The sequence below is a fragment of the Nematolebias whitei genome, chromosome 5 (assembly GCF_014905685.2).
Source record: "Nematolebias whitei isolate Nwh7 chromosome 5, NemWhi1, whole genome shotgun sequence".
Lineage (NCBI taxonomy): Eukaryota > Metazoa > Chordata > Actinopteri > Cyprinodontiformes > Rivulidae > Nematolebias > Nematolebias whitei.
In genome coordinates, this window is record NC_056502.1 from 46,592,463 (window position 1) to 46,609,568 (window position 17,106).

The following is a 17,106-nucleotide window of genomic DNA, read 5'->3' on the forward strand; positions in this document are numbered from 1 at the left end:
AATTAGTGGGGGGTCCAGGGTTGGGCTGAATCCCTGAGAGCAGTAACAACATTATTATCAGACATTTTCTTGAGTTTTTTGTGACTGATGTGTAATTACAGGAGTTAACAGTGTGACAATTAGCCCCCATAATCGAACCATGAGAAACATTAATGAAGACGCGATCATTCAGAACCCAAAAACAGTGAAAGTTGCAGTGATGGACAGATTCAGGTGTATTAACAAGATTCAGTGACTCCAGATAATCTGAGAACTGAAAATAGTGACAGTAATATGAATGATGCAGAAAAGTTTCAGACCATAAAACGTCACAGTTCAAATGGGCAAACAAACCCGACGAGTTGGCCCAACTGCAGTTTGAGTTGGACTGAGGATGGATGCTCCCATGGGAAACAGAAGCTGGGTCCAGAATCAACAGGCCGAAACAGAGACAGATAATTCGCAGCAAATAGCAGAGCGAGCTGCCAGAAAATCCTCCTGACGAGAAAGACGTGATCCAAGCTCGTTTCAGGCCAACAGGGGCCAACAGCGTGATCCGGAATAAAATTAATTATTATCCAGGTGATTTTGGATGGAGGCCTGCAACAGCTCCGATACAAACTCCGAACTTCACTCGAGCACCAAGCAGATCTTCTCCTTCACGCTGCTCCTCCACGCTGCTCCTCCGCTTCTCAGCACCCGACAGCACGGGGCACCCCCGGTGAAAAGCGAGACTGACCGGAGAGGCTGAGGCTGAAGTCGGTAACTGGTCCGGTCCGGTTCTGCTCTAGTTCGGCTCCGGCGCTCCAAGCACGAGAGACGAAGAGGCTGAAGATATCCCTGGCCCGGTTCTGCTCCGGTCCGGCGGCCCAGTCTGGCAGCGCAGTTCTGCTCCGGTCCGGCGGCCCAGTCCGGCGGCGCGGTTCTGCTCCGGTCCGGCGGCCCGGTCCGGCGGCCCAGTCCGGTGGCGCGGTTCTGCTCCGGTTCGGCGGCCCGGTCCGGTGGCGCGGTTCTGCTCCGGTCCGGCGGCGCTCCAAAGCACCGGAGCGTCTCCTCCAGGTGAACACAACGACTCCACGGAGGTGGATCGTCCTTCAGTGAAAGTAATAGGCTGCTCACTGAAGCTGAGACCGGCTGTTGAAGACGAATTCCCCCACAGCCACCTCGGTTCGGTTCTGGTCCAATTCGAGGGACACAGGTACACTTCCCCCACACCTATGGAGACACAACGAGGGCCAGTCCAGCTGAAAACGAGCAAAATACCACCCGGCGATATTTGTCGGAACCAGGTAGAACCACAAAGGACCAGATAAGAGTTCGTTGAGGTCCAGAGAGAGAGAGAAAAAACACCGGACCTTCGTGTGTCGACTCCCCAGCTCGAGGGGTCACCTGGCCGGCAGGGTGCGCTCAGAGTGACCGATGGGGGGGGGGGGGGGGGGGCGCGGCCGAGCGGTCCTGGGCCAAATTTTTTTTTGGACGGTCCCGTCCGGCTCTCTGAGTCACTGAACACCGAATTCGGTTGGAAGGAGGACCAGCTTTAGTCCGGTTCGAAAAACGGGTCAGTTTGATGATAAAAGACTGCAGAGAAGCCGGAGGGAGATGCTGTCCATCAGCTCGCCGGAAGTGAAGTGTTAATGTTGTGTTAAGTGTTAGTGAAGTGAAGTTAGTATTAATCTGTCCTCCAGCTCTAATGTTAAAAATCTTGGTGTTATTTTTGATCAGGACATGTCTTTCATCCCCCACATTAAAAACGTTACTAGAACCACCTTCTTCCACCTGCGTAATATCACTAAAATTAGAAACATCTTATCTAAAAATGATGCAGAAAAACTGGTCCATGCATTCGTCACGTCTAGACTGGACTATTGCAATGGCTTATTATCTGGATGTCCAAATACTTCTTTAAAACGTCTTCAGTTGATCCAAAATGCTGCTGCCAGAGTCTTAACCGGAGTTAGTAGGAGAGATCATATCTCTCCAGTTTTAGTTTCTCTCCATTGGCTCCCTGTCAAATCCAGAATAGAATTCAAAATCTTACTTCTAACCTACAAAGCTCTCAACAACCTGGCTCCATCTTATATTACAAATCTTTTTGTTCCATATTTTCCTAACAGAGTACTTCGCTCTCAGACTGCAGGTTTACTTGTGGTTCCTAGAATTTACAAAAACAGAATGGAAGGCAGATCTTTCAGTTATCAGGCTCCTCTCTTGTGGAATCAACTTCCAATCTCTGTCCGTGAGGCTGACACATTATCCAGTTTTAAAACTAGGCTTAAGACTTTCCTTTTTGCTAAATCCTATAGTTAGGGTTGGCTTGGGTTTCCTGAGCTGTCCCTTAGTTATGCTGCTATAGGCTTAGACTGCTGGAGGACAAACTGACCACATTTTTCACTCTGCTACTGTCTTTACTTACTCTGCTCAACCTGTTTTGTATTTGTAATTATTTTTTCTGTCCTTAAAACGTGTTTTTTGTCTTTCAGGTACACCTGGACCTATACCTGGACCTACCATTCTATGTTCGTCTGTATCTCCTTCCTGTCCTCTCAACCAGCCAGTCAAAGCAGATGGCCACTTGTCCTGAGCCTGGTTCTGCTGGAGGTTTCTTCCTTTTAAAAGGGAGTTTTTCCTTTCCACTGTTGCCACTTTGCTTGCTCAGGATGGGAGATGCAACGAAGCCAAGATTCAACTTGTCTGCTGGATTCCTTAGATAAAGAACTTTACAAATTGGCTTTTATGTATGTGAATGTTCCTGTAAAGTGCCCTGAGACAACTTTGTTGTGATTTGGCGCTATATAAAAAAACTCAATTGAAACTGAATTGAATTGCTGCACTTTTCTTAGATCTGTCTAAAGCTCTTGACACTGTGGATTAGGAATGCGCGATATATACGGTATACGGTAGAAACGATAGAAATTTAGCCTACGATACAGATCTGTCTTCTACCGGCTAACCGCAGTAATGCTGTGTCTGAAGTTAAATCAGAGTTGTCAGTTTAATCGTTACTTTTGTTTGTTGAAAACTGTGCATAAGTGGTGTTCAAGTGTAAAATCAGAGCTGTCAGATTTAATTAGGGCTGCAACAACAAATCGATAAAATCGATAAAAATCGATGATTAAAAGCGTTGGCAACGAATTTCGTTATCGATTCGTTGTGTCGCGTTATTATGCATCTTTCACGGCGCTGCGGCGCCATTTCGTTTTGTTCACGAGCAGTTCATTGTCAATGCTGACTGACTGAATAAAGTTTGAAAAAAAACAAAAAAAAACTGCAGCGCGAGTCGAACAGAGCGAGAGGCGAGGCAGAGCAGTGGCGGTGTTTTTAAAGGAAATTTAAGTAAATTTTACAAATGACCGACGCAGCGAAAACTGTTTGACCCAAGTCCTCCAAAGAGTGGGAGAACTTCACAAAGATAAAAAATGAGAAGCATGCAGCTTTGAAAATCACCGACACGACACGAGAGAACCACGGAGATGAAACGTAAACATGTCGGAATCACGAGCTGCAGCTGATACAACATGTTTCACTCCCAACTCGTGTTACAGGTGAGTCTCTACAATTTAACACATTGTTCTGTTTCAAGAGAGAAAACGTAACGTCAGTCTGTCTGGGAGATGAAGCTGTTTGCTTGTTTGTTTGTTTGTTTATCTGATTAATGGCGGTGATAGAGAACGTGTGTGTTACTTTTTATTTAATTTAATTGGTACAAGCAGTGTTTAAATGTGATTTATAAATAAATCTAACACAAAGATAATAATTTAATGATTAAGCTTCAACTTTTAATTTGTTGGCAAAGTCTGAAGACACTGCAGGTATGGCAGGATGAATTGCATTTAAACAGGAATTAAAGTAATTTATTACATCTACTCAAATGTGTGTAATTAAGTATTTTATATATACGTGTGTGTGTGTGTGTGTTTAATTGCTCTTTTAGCTACTTTTGCCTGAACCTAACGCTGTAAGTGAAACAAGGCATTTCTTGAGTTGCTGTAAATTATGCTATAATACATATTTACTCTCTCATTCCAGAAAACAACAACAAACAACAACATCCTTCATGATGGACAGACATCATGGAAACCACAGCAGCAGCTGTCTTCACTGAAACATCCTGAACATGATCGTCACTGACACAAGGCCTCTGTCAATGGTTGAAGACAAAAGCTTCACTACAATGATCCACACTTTTAATCCAGGTTACAATAATCCACACTTTTAATCCAGGTTACACTCTTCCCTCAATGACACATTTTACAAAGTAGCTACATATTGTGCAGGTATAAAGACACATTTGTATATATTTTTGTGTACATTTATTTTTTTAAGCTATTTGACTAACTTTTATTTTTTATTATTCAATATTTTACTAACAGAATAGTAAAATAGCAACCTGTTTTTTGTGTGAATTGCTATGTCAGTCAAATGTTCAATTTTGGAATAAAGGGGTAGAAATTAAAACGTTGTGGGGTTTTTTGCCGATTCATCGATTAATCGAAAAAATAATCAGCCGATGAATCGATTATTGAAATAATCGTTAGTTGCAGCCCTAGATTTAATCGTTACTTTTTTTGAGCTGAAAACTGTGCGAAAGTGGCGATAAAGTCTTTTCTTCGAGCGCTAAGTAGCGAAGCTACAAGCTAACTACAACGTTTTGCCGTAGTGTTGCCGTATTGACGCATGCGCAAAACGCTGTTCCGTCTAAAGTTTTTTTTTTTTCCATCGAAAGTTAAAGTAAGCGTTGGTCAACTTTAGAGAAACCTGCTCTCTGATCTGTGAAAAGAACGCTGTGTTGTGTCTACTGCGAGACCCTCTGGTCAAAGCCACAGTCATTTTGTGTCAGCTCTCCATTAAAGCGGAAGGAGATGCCAACTAGAGGGTTGGAGGGTGAAGTGTAAGTGAGAAGACTGTAAACTGTTAAGAGTTAACAACATATTTGTTTAAAACATAAAGCTAAAACTACATTTGGTATCTTTTGCACTATTTTGCACTACAAGAAAGAAGCCTAATACTTGATTTGTTTATTATTTAAAAACTCTGGACCTAGTAGTGGAATTTTCTTAATTCAAAATATATGATGGCAAAAGGACACCCTATGCTTTTTTTTTAGCAAGTTTTATACCAAAAACATATTGCGATATATATCGTTATCACTACCCTTCACAATACATATCGTGATATGAATTTTATGCCATATCGCATATTCCTACTGTGGATCATAACATCTTATGTCATAATCTCTCAGAAATCGGTTTCTCAGAACACACCATTGGTTGGTTCTCTAACCATCTCTCAGACCGGAGGCAATGTGTTCAACATAACGGTACTTCCGCCAGTTATTTAACAGCCAACAATGGTGTACCACAAGGCTCAGTCTTAGGACCCACCCTCTTTACAATCTACATACAAAATGTAGGTAAAAACATCCCTGATGCATCCATACATTTCTATGCAGATGACACAGTTGTTTATTGCCGAGCTAAAACAGTTGAAAAGGCTTTCCAGCTTTTGAAATATGCATTCAAAATCATCCAGTCTGATTGTTCCACCTCAAACTTGTCCTAAATGCCGACAAAACCAAAGAGATGCTTTTTTCAAATGGGAAGTCGGTCCCAGCTGTTCTTCTTCTGATTTCATCCTCAAAGGGTGTCCCGATTGAGTTTGTTGATTCCTATAAATATTTGGGTATCTTGGTTGACTCGCATCTCTCTTTTAAGCTCCATGTGGAAAACCTAGTAAAGAAACTGAAAGTTAAACTGGGTTTCTTTTTCAGAAACAGATCCTGTCTAACCCTGAATGCTAGGAAACGCCCTGTGACCTTCCTTCCCTCCATTGATTACGGTGACATTATTTACATGAATGCTCCTACAAGCACCCTGCTGGATGCTGTCTATCATGGTGCACTAAGATTCATAACTGGCTGTGATTATCATACCCACCACTGCACCCTGTATTCACTGGTTAACTGGACATCAATAACTTCACACAGACTCTCTCACTGGTACATTTTCATCTTTAAATCACTTCTTGGTCTGCTGCCTTCATACATCTCCTCCTACATGTCTCTGTGTGAGTGCAGCTACAGCATGCACTCTCAGGACATTATTACATGCAGTGTTCCCTCAGTGCGGACTGAACTAGGCAAAAGGGCCTTCTCCAACCCTGCTCCTGTTTCCTGGAATATCTTACAAAAAGACCTGAAGCTCTCGACCTTGACCTCTCTAAGTGGCTTTAAGAATCTGTTGGACTCCTGGCAGGGACCAATGTAGACATGTTCCTGTTTTTAGTTTTCTACATTCGCCTTACAATCAAGATGGTTTTTGTTACTTTTTTTTTTAGCCATCTTATTTGCTAAAAAAAAAAATCTGTATGCCTTTTTATAACTGTCTATTGTTGTCGCTGTTGTCCATTGTTTTCATCATTCTTTGTTGAAATCAGGTCTCTCTTGTAAATGAGTCCTCGAGGCTCAATGGGATTTACCTGTCTAAATAAAGGTTGAATGAAAAAAATATATGCTTAATGCTAATAATGCAAAACAATATGGTGTAGCAACAGCAGCCTGAACATGAGCCTAACATCTGAGTTGATTGGAGGCGCACCTGACATGGGCTGAAAGGGAAGAAGACATTACTCAGGTAGTAACAGAAAAATCCAGACTACAGTTTATAAATGTATGCAGCTACAAAGATTTGAATGTCCTGTGGTCTGATGAAACAAATTGAATGCTTGGCCATAATGACCATTGTTACAATTGGAGGGGGAAATGGGGGAGCTAGCACTATCCCTGTAGTCAGTGGTGGGATGTAACTAAGTACAAGTACTTCATCACTGTACTTAAGTAAATTTTTCATGTATCTGTACTTAATTAAGAAGAGTTAAACATGAGTACTTTCAACTTTTACTCCACTACATTTTACATTAAGTATCTGTACTTTCTACTAAATGAACTGTACTTATATAGTGTCTTTTTAGCTTATCAAGATACTCAAAGCACTTTACACTACAATCTGTGTCCTCATTTACCCATTCATACAGCACTCTACTAGATCTCTACAAAGCTAATTGAACAAATCATTCTAAAGAGACTAATCAGAGCTTTATCACATTCATACACCAATGGGACACACATCGGAGGCAATGAGGGGTGCAGTGTCTTGCCCAGGGACACTTCGGCATGTGACTGCTGGTGGATTCGAACCCCCAACTCTTGCATTGGAGGACGACATCTCTAACCACTCAGCCACAGCCGCCTCAGACACTACACTATCCATCCATCCATTATCTTTACCCGCTTCTTCCATTTTGGGTCACGGGGGTCGCTGGTGCCCATGTCCAGCAATCACTGTGCGAGGGGCGGGGTACACCCTGGACGGGTCGCAAGTCCATCACAGGGCCACATAGAGACAAACGAGACAACCATTCACTCTCTCACACCTACGGACAATTTAGAGTTACCAATCAACCTAACATGCATGTTTTTGTTCTGGGGGAGGAAACCGGTGTATCCAGAGAAAACCCACACATGCATGGAGAGAACATGCAAACTCCACCCAGAAAGGCCCCTGGACCGGAGTTTGAACCAAGGACCTGCCCACTGAGAGGCAGAAGCTCTACCAGTTGCGCCACCGTGCTGCCCTCGACACTACACTATATTTCTATAATGCGTTGAGTTACAAGTTACATTCATGTTGCAGTTTTTGATTTGTTTGTTAGTTTGAAAGTAACCAATGGTGAGAAGGGAGTTGGCCCATTGAATCACTGCAAAGTGGGCAGGTAACGTTGGACCCACCTTAAGAGCTGGGCCAATCACGTATATTCTAGTATATACGTCATTGAGCTGGGCACACCTACAGCACCACTAACGCACCCAAAGTGGACTCCACCACGGTGAGTCAGAAGATACACACCACCCATGGCCTTATTGAAAGACTATTTAAAGATTATTGAAAGACTATTGAAATAATATTGAAATACTATTGAAAGACTATTGAAAGACTATTGACAGACTATTGAAAGATTATTGAAAGATTACTGAAAGATTATTGAAAGATTATTGAAAGACTGTTCAGTACAGCAGGACAGATTCTCTCTCCCAAAAGAGCCAGACTGGACTCAAAAACTTTTAAAACCAACTTCTTCTGAACTTGAACAAGAAATTCTTGCTGCAATATTAAAATGTCAGTTCATGATGTTAGGACAGAAGACAAGAGATGTCTCCAAATGGCTCAACACTCGGGTCCAAGTTTTGAAAATGGTGTAAGGAAGTTAAACTATTCTTCACTATTGACCCATTAAAAGGTTGACTAGACAGTATTTTATCTAGAGTTGATGACAAATTGGAGTTGAAATTATCAGTCTATTCATTTGTTAGGTGTGTCTAATGCTCCTTTTTTCAGGCAGACAACTTTTACTTACCGGTAAATGTGTCTACTGCAGTTAAAATGACACATTGATTTTTCTTTGTGTTAAATAAAAACTATCAAAGGTAAAATCATTCATCTTTCTTATTTTGCTTAATGACATTTTACTCTGCATGTCATCCTTGAAATTCTGACGCACAGAATCACAAGTCCAAGTGTGTACGGTGTCACAGAGTAAACACAATAAAAACATGCATTATCTGCAGCACTGTTCATTAAAATAGTTCAACAGTATTAATGTATTACAGAAAATATATATACGGTAGGCACACTTAATGATATTATAGACCATTGTATTAGGTAATACATACAGCAACTTACAATTGACTAATACTATAAGTATTTTTAAAAGCAAGTACTTATTTACTTTTACTTTAGTAAAAACATTAATGTGGTACTTCTACTTTTTACTAGAGTACATTTTTGTATGTTTATTTGTACTTTTACTTAAGTACAGTGTTTGAGTACTTTCTCCACCACTGCCTGTAGTTAGGCCTGTCCTAATAAACAAATGAATTAATCTATTTTATTTTTTTTCGGCTGCTCCCTTTTAGGGGTCACCACAGCGAACTAAGTCGCATGAAGACGTGGCAGTTATTTTTTTTAACACTGGATGCACTTCCTGATGCAACCACAGACCGCCGAGCTACCACAGCCCTCTGTGTGGATCAGAGAGCTGCTATCTAGGACACCCGGAGGAGCAGATGGTGGGGGTTAAGGGCCTTGTTCAAGGGCCCATAGTGGGACGAATGAGGGTGGGGGCAGGTGTGGGTGCTTCACCTACCCCACCCACATTTTTGATGTTGTCGGCTTGAACCGGCGATCTTCCGCTCACAGGCCCACCTTCTCTAACCTCTGCGCCACTACTCCCCAAAATCAATTAATCTCATGATAAATGGAAATTATTGACCTCATTTTCATTTATCGGCTTTGTTTCTTCGTGTCTCTCTCTTTCTCCTGAAGACACTGGATGACAAAAGGCTCAACTCCGGTGCTCTTCATTGACTCCTCCCTTTCTCTTTAAAATCTGTTTTAACTGTCCAAAATCGCGTTTTTGGATAGTTAAAAGCAGCTCAACTGAGGAGCTAAGATATGAGCTAAGCTAACAGGCTGACAGCAGGAAAAAAAACTCCCGTCTTGTCGAAGCTCCAAAATTCACGGTTGAAACCTGTGCCTTCATCTAAAGTTGTTTTTCTCTGCAAAAAGAAGCTGTTTACTGATTTTTTTATTAAAAGCTTTGTGTGAAAAATGCTATGCTAAAGAGCTCAAACAACACCGAGCATCCGCCATTTGAGAACCAAAAAATAGGAAAGAGAGACAGCCCATGTCATGTCAAGGGGCCTCCCTCCCAGTTTTCTTAAAGAGACACGCTGCTCGCTCCCTCACTATCCATCTATCAGTTCAAACAGTTTTATACTGCCATCCGGTGGTCAAGAAAAGGTACTACACACAAAATTAACCACCATTTCTTCTTAAAATTTGAATATTATCGTTTTATCGCAATAATTTCTGAGACAATTAATCGTTCAGCAAAATTTGTCATTGTGACAGGCCTATTTGTAGTATGGGGGAGGCAACATCATGCTGTGGGGGTGTATTGTTGAAGGAGCGAATGGCGCACTCTTCCTAATAACTTCATGATTAAGGAACATTGTCTGGAAATATTGAAGCAACAGATGAAGACATCAGCCGGGAAGTTAAAGTTTTAGCACAAATAGATCTAAATGAACAAAGACCCTAAGCCTGCAGCCAAATTAGTTACATAAGCCCCTTATCCACGGGGCTTTTTGGTACTCCTATGTAACTAGTTGTGGCCGATTGCGTGTTTTATCAACAATGCCTCTAGTGGCAGAACCCACCCCATTTTTGGGACCTAAATCACTGAGGTCCCAGGTCTGGTTCTTGTAGGGTCTAGTTGTGACATCAGTGCACTGTAGGTCACTGATTGGTCAGGGGGCGTATTCATTGGTGGAGGGCGGAGATTCAGTCTTCCACCGGAAATCAAAATCCACCATTTTCTTTTTCACCCGCATAACAGACAACAAGAAATCGGAGGAGCTTATTTTGGAATATTTTATAAGGTAAAACAAATAATCATGGCACAACCGTGGTCGAATGCTGAAGTTCAGGCATTTCTCTGTTTGCTGGCCGATGAACAAGTGCAGCGCGAGCTAGATGGAACGAAACGAAATGAAAAGATTTTTCAAGAGGTGTCTGCGCAGATGGCGGTGCAGGGCTTCCATCGCACACCAAAGCAAAGAGGAAAGCTTAAAAAACTAATAGTTGATGGTGAGTGTATTTTATTTACTTTAAGCATATTTCCTTTTCCTCATGCAACCGTTTCTTTGCGTTTTCTGAAAGTACTCTGAACAAATGAGGCTGACGGTTACGTCGTTATTAGTTAGCATCATTGCTAACTGTACTCTGTTGCTGTTTTTCCACTCTTATTTTGATGCAGAAAGTCCCACTGAAGATGAAGGTTCGCCAGATTCTGCTTTTGACTGTCCAATCCTCCCCGCTTCTGACCCTTCCCGACCACACCAGCTCCGAGTACATCTACGCCACAGAGTACATCTACGCCACAGAGTACATCTACGCCACCGAGTACATCTATGCCACCGGGCAACACGCAGCAGAGCGGCACCCAACAGCACCCGTTACTAGGTAAGAAGAAGCAACAATCGTGTTTAACATGACATTGATCATGTTGATATGAATATTGTTTTGATTTGTTGTAAAACACCTTGCATGTATTCAAACTACTTGTTTATTCAGTTGTAATGGATAAATGTTAAATTTAGTTATTCATTTATTACTTAAACTTTCATTTATGAAGTTTATTATTGAAATTATACAGGGTGTAGTGATTTTTGTTCAGATTAACGATGCTCTGTTCTTTTTCTAAATTAGCACAAACCGTTGTAAATGACTACATGTAGTTTATTTATGCCCACCTGCTTACTATCATTAAAGTACTAGACTGCTTTATGAACAGAATCATTTCTGATCTTGTGAACAAACACCTTTTGAAATTAGCAGGAACTTTAATGTAAATAATTTATTTAAAAACTCTACCTGTACTTCATCATCTAACAGCCATTTTCTTGTGTGTTATTCCTAGGCAATAGAAAGCGCAGATCAACAAGTGCAGCAGAGAGCTTTGTTTCTGCACATACAGAACAAGAGGAGATGAACCGGAAGCAGAGAGAGGAACACTTCCATTTTATTTGTGAGGATGCCAAAAAAGCAAGGCAAGAAGAAGCTGCAGCAGCGAGGAAGCAGGAGAAGGCAATTAGGAGGGAGGAGATGGCCTTGAGGAGAGAGGAAGCAGATGTTCGCAGAGAGGAAGCAGCACAGCGAAGGCAGGAGGCTGAACAGAGTGCTGCTTTCAATCAGGCACTCGTTGCCCGTTCCATGGCAAACAGACATGTTTAAAAATATTTAGAGTAGATCATAGTTGATCTATAGAAATGTAGATCCTGCAAGGTAAGCCCACAAATAGCCATACATGTAGCTTGTTACGGTTGCATATATAATTAGTATATAATTGTTTTTTTTGTACAGGTCTTTATTTCTAATAAAAGAAACATTTTCAAGTCTTGAGCTTCCATCTGATCATCAAAGTGAAGTGCTTACAGTGTTTTTTTACGTCAATAGTGTAGGATAAGTGAAGTAATTGTTTTTTTTACCTGTAACAATGCTGGTGAAGATTCTCATTTATCCTTGACACGGCAAATCCCCCCCAAAACAGATAAAAACAAAACCACAGGACTTTTTTTAAAACTGAAGACGTTTCGCTAATCATCCGAGGAGCACTCAATTCAATGAAAAAAGGAATATGGGATTAAAGTTATAAAGCTGTGGTGTTCTGTAAGCTTGCTGGAGATTGATCTGCATGTGTTAGTCTCCATAATACAAGCTTACGGAACACCACAGCTTTATAACTTGAATCACACTCCTCGTTTCATTAAATTGAGAGAGCCTCGGATGAAAAGTGATACATCTTCAGTTACAAATAAAGTCCAGTATTTTTATTTATGTATTTTTTTTTGGTTTTATCTGTAATGAGTACTGAAAAACGTAACCATAATACAGAATGTCCATGTGTTGTAAATGAACATTGCAGTGGAGTTAAAAAGGTGTAGGACTTGTGTAATCTACGTTTACAATCATCCTCATTCAGGAGGTTTTCAGTCATTGCATGTCAAACACCTCGGCCATGATGTCCATCTTGTGGATCCAGCAGCTTCTGCATCTTTTTCGCCCAAGGTCAAAAATTCTCTCCACGACTTTCACTGTGGTAAAAAGGAGCACTAACTTAATATTACTTAACAGCACTTCAATCATGAAGATAATTTGCGACAGCTTAATTTAAAGAGCTGCGTGGTAAGCATAAGCTCTGAAAGAGTTGTTAAATATCAAATCAAATGTAGGTTATTATGTAATGTACGTAATATATATATATATATGTATATATATATATATATACATACATATATACAAATCAAATTACAAAAAGACTATTAATCCCAGAGGGAAATTAAATGTAACTCATCATCCTGGTTTCATTAAAGAGTTGTTCTAGATGCTGATGGCTGTGGGCAGGAAGGATCTCTTGTAGCGTCTGTCTTACAAGGGATCTGAAGAAGTCTCTGGCTGAAGACATATATATATATATATATAAATATTAAAATAGATTAATGTATATATGCATAAACAAATATAAAGTTCTTGTTGTAGGTTTTGGTTCTTTGTTAAAAACAAAAATTAAAGAGATTACAGTTTTTCTAAAACTACAGCCACTAAAAAACGCAGCATATGTGATAGAAGCACAGCAGCAGTGTTTGTTTTGCCATTTTTACACGAACCTGGTAATAAGGCATGTCTGTACATTAAACAAACAAGAATAATTATTAATCCATGTTTATTTTCAAATCAACACTTTAACGTTCACTTGTATCTAAGGAAGGCTGGGGAGGTAAAAAAAAGATTAAGGGGTGGAATTAGGATAAGTTATGGCTCATGAGGTACTCCATCAGAGCATCTCTGACACCTCGGCCCTGCTCTCCATCTTGTGGGACAGCGACCAGGACGGGCTGTGCGGCTGGTTCTGCTTCAAGTTCATCGAGGTCATCCATTTTGGTTGTGTGTTGTTTTCCAGCTCTTCTTCTAATACATGTTAGTGGTGCTTAGAAAAGAGCTTAATGTAGCACTACCGCCACCAGCTGGTAAGGTGCGTAATATTAATAATCCGCCCACTAGAGGTGAACAATCCGCCCACTAAACGGGAACTATAGGCAAAGTGGAGACACAAAAATAGAGGTCCCACTAGAACCGGACACAACAGGCTACAACAAGAACCAGACCTGTGGATACCAGGCTATAGTGGCTTAGAGACAAGAACGTCAAATGTTTGTGAGTGATCATTACAAAGTATTTATCTCAGTCCTATTAAAGATTTGTGGGCAGAGGTGTCCTGATGCTGCTCAATAATCCATCCATTCATTATCTTTTACCTGAATCTTCCATTTTGGGTCACGGGGGTCGCTGGTGCCCATGTCCAGCAATCACTGTGCGAGAGGCGGGGTACACCCTGGACAGGTCTCCAGTCCATCACAGGGACACATAGAGACAAACGAGACAAACAACCATTCACTCTCTCTCTCTCTCACCTAGGGACAATTTAGAGTTACCAATCAGCCTAACATGCACGTTTTTGGTCTGTGGGAGGAAACTGGAGTACCCAGAGAAAACCCACGCATGCACAGAGCAAGCATGCAAACTCCACCCAGAAAGGCCCCTGGACCAGGATTTGAACCGGCAACCTTCTCGCTGAGAGGCAGCAGCTCTACCAACTGACTGTGCCACCGTCTTAAGCCTTGTATTAAAAGTAGAGCGTCAGCCTTACAGAAAGAAGTGCTACGTTTGAAAAATAATAAGCTCTTCATTATAAGATGGAGCTAGGTTGTTGAGAGCTTTGTATGTTAGAAGATTTTGAATTAAATTCTGAATTTGACAGGGAGCCAATGGAAAGAAGCTAAAACTGGAGAGATATGCTCTCTCCTACTAACTCTCAAAACTCTGGTAGGAGCATTTTGGATCAAATGAGACTATTGTAAAGATTTGTTGGACATCTAGACAATAAATAATTAATATAGTCCAGTGTAGAAGTGATAAATGCATGGTCTGTTTTTTCTGCATCATGTTGGAATAAAATGTTTCTCATTTTGAAGTGAACTTGGCAAAAAGGGATTTTCCTACTCTGCTCCTGCAAGTTGGAACACCTTGCAACAGGAACTGAAGTTGTCCACCTTCATTTCTTTAGGGGATTTTAAACATTTGATAAAGTCAATAGAAACATCAAAGCAAATATGTTCTTGTTTTTAGTATTTTACCTTGGTTTACTGCACCCTGATTTATCCTTTTGTAACACTACTTTTATTTTAACTGCATTTTTACTGTAGTTTATTGTTATTGTTGTCTGTAGTTTATATGTTCTGTCTGGATCAGGTTTCTCTTGTAAATGAGTCCTCGTGGCTCAATGAGACCAGCCTGTATGAATAAAGGTTGCATGAATGAATTTTAGTAATACTGTGCAGGCGGAAGAAGGTATAGTAAATAGAAATACATTTAGGATAATAACTGACAGAACACAGGAAAGATTTAGTCTGATTTAATGTCAGACAGTGAGACAAAACGATTATGTGTCATAATCTAATGTATACAGCATCTTGTTTCAATTGAGATAAAATCAGTTAATCTTAAAAACCACAGCAAATGACCATAAATGCAATAATTTGTGTGATTTAACTTCTTTTGAACAAAATAGTTGTGACTTAGTTTCACGGTCAGCTGTTAAAGGTCAAAGTAAGTAATCGATCAACAGAAAGGAGTAGAAACATAAAAACAGACCTGAAGTTCTTCTGTTTTTACTTCATCTGGTTTCTCCCTGCATCTCTGTCTGACCCGCAGGACTATACCGCCACCTGTCGGAAATGTTCCGCCCAGCGACAAACACATTTGTTTTTATTTATTCAGCTAGTTTTTGTTTTACAAACCTTAAGTTGTGTTTGTGGGCCTGACTCGGATCCCTCGGATGCTGCTCTGACGCTGTGGCAGACAAAGTGCAGCAGGAGTTGGAGAGACAGGACAGAGCAATGGATTAGCGACACCATCTAACGGCTGCTCCGTCCTTGAAGCGACTAAAATATTAAAAATCATCAACGGATAGTTCACGAAACCCGGCCCCCAACAGTTAACCACCTTCAATCAGAATCCGGGTCAGATAACTTTGGTCTTACTGGTGAAAATGTTTTATTTTACACATGACCTTAATTCGGTGCTGTTCATTTAGCTACTGTTTTTAGCCGACATGGGAGGGGCGCATGCGCATTTTCTTTGACTAGTGATCAGCTTGTATACGTCATCAGGTCCGCCATATTGAAAAGGAGAAGGGTTTCTCCATAGATATCATATAATCACTAGATACAGCATTGGCTGCTGCGGCGCAGGTTTTTCGGCCGCCATCTTGGAGCGGTCGTCTATTTGGTTAAAGCAGAAGATGTTTCAGCACTTCGCAGCTTATTTCTGTTCTAATCGACGGACTGTTGACGTCAGGTCTCGGAGGATAACTTTTCACAAGTAAGATGAACATAGTATTGTTAGTATTTTGAGAATAGAATATTACTGTACTGTATTTATGTCCACCAGCTGATGTGATGTTCAGTGTAACACGGTGTTCAGCTGCAATGAAGCTAACTGAGATCTGATGACAGGAATATTTTTCTAACAAGCATACTCACTATTTCAGTAGCATTGGTTCATCAAGAGATATGTATCATAATTTGAGTTTTGTTTAAGTTCTAGGATATATAAAAAAAATAAAACTAGGGGGAAAATAGAAAGTAAGATTGACCTCCTCTGTACAATGTTTTTGTGAAGACACAAACCTCCTGTTTTCATTGTGAAGGTTTCCCAAAGAACAAGATCTGAGGAAGAGGTGGAAGTATCTTTGAGGAGGATTCATCTGAGCAGTGAGGATTTTAAACTGGAGGATTTTGATCAAACTGATCAGACTGTCTGACTGAGAGATGGTGTGGTACCATCGGTTCACCTTCAAAGAGTAGGAGCATCATTATAAGTTCATTAATGTTCATAAATTTACATATTTTATTGTCAGTCACAAGGTGAGACACCTCCATGTGTTTATATGAACAGGTAACTATAGACTGTAAAGTTCATATTCATTATGCTTTTTCATTTCAGCTTGAAAACTGCAGGTCTACAGGAACTCAACAAAAGCTGGAGCTGCTCTGTCTGTGGCCTCTCAGGAACGTGCACGTCACACACACAACCTTGGCCTAACGATGAGAGTATTTCTATTTTAAACCTTTATTTTTTTCATTTAGCCTTTATTTATTCAGGTAGTCTCATTGAATCACGAGAACTCATTTTCTTGAGAGACCTGTTTAGGAGCAGGTGGTGGGGGTTGAGTGCCTTGCTCAGGGGCCCAGAGTGGGCCAATGAGGGTGGAGGCAGGTGTGGGTGTTTCACCTTTTCCACCTCATTTTGAGGTTGACGGTACCGGGAGTTGAACCTGCGACTTTCCAATCACAGGCCCATCTTCTAACCTCTGCACCACCACTCCCCCACATAACATCATATCATAATGGTCATGGTCATAATAAAATCTCACTGGTTTCCATCCAGATGT

At 40.9% G+C, this 17,106-nt stretch overlaps 1 protein-coding gene across 1 annotated transcript in view; it reads right to left on the reverse strand.

Moving 5' to 3' along the window:
* tcaim (T cell activation inhibitor, mitochondrial) overlaps positions 1-15,674 on the reverse strand; it is a 129,004-nt gene extending 113,330 nt beyond the window's left edge. Inside the window, exon 1 of the mRNA XM_037676474.1 lies at positions 15,452-15,674. Coding sequence (XP_037532402.1) covers positions 15,452-15,568 — 117 coding nt within the window. The 5' untranslated portion in view covers positions 15,569-15,674. The remainder of the gene's footprint in view (positions 1-15,451) is intronic.
* Between the last annotated feature and the right edge of the window lie 1,432 nt (positions 15,675-17,106).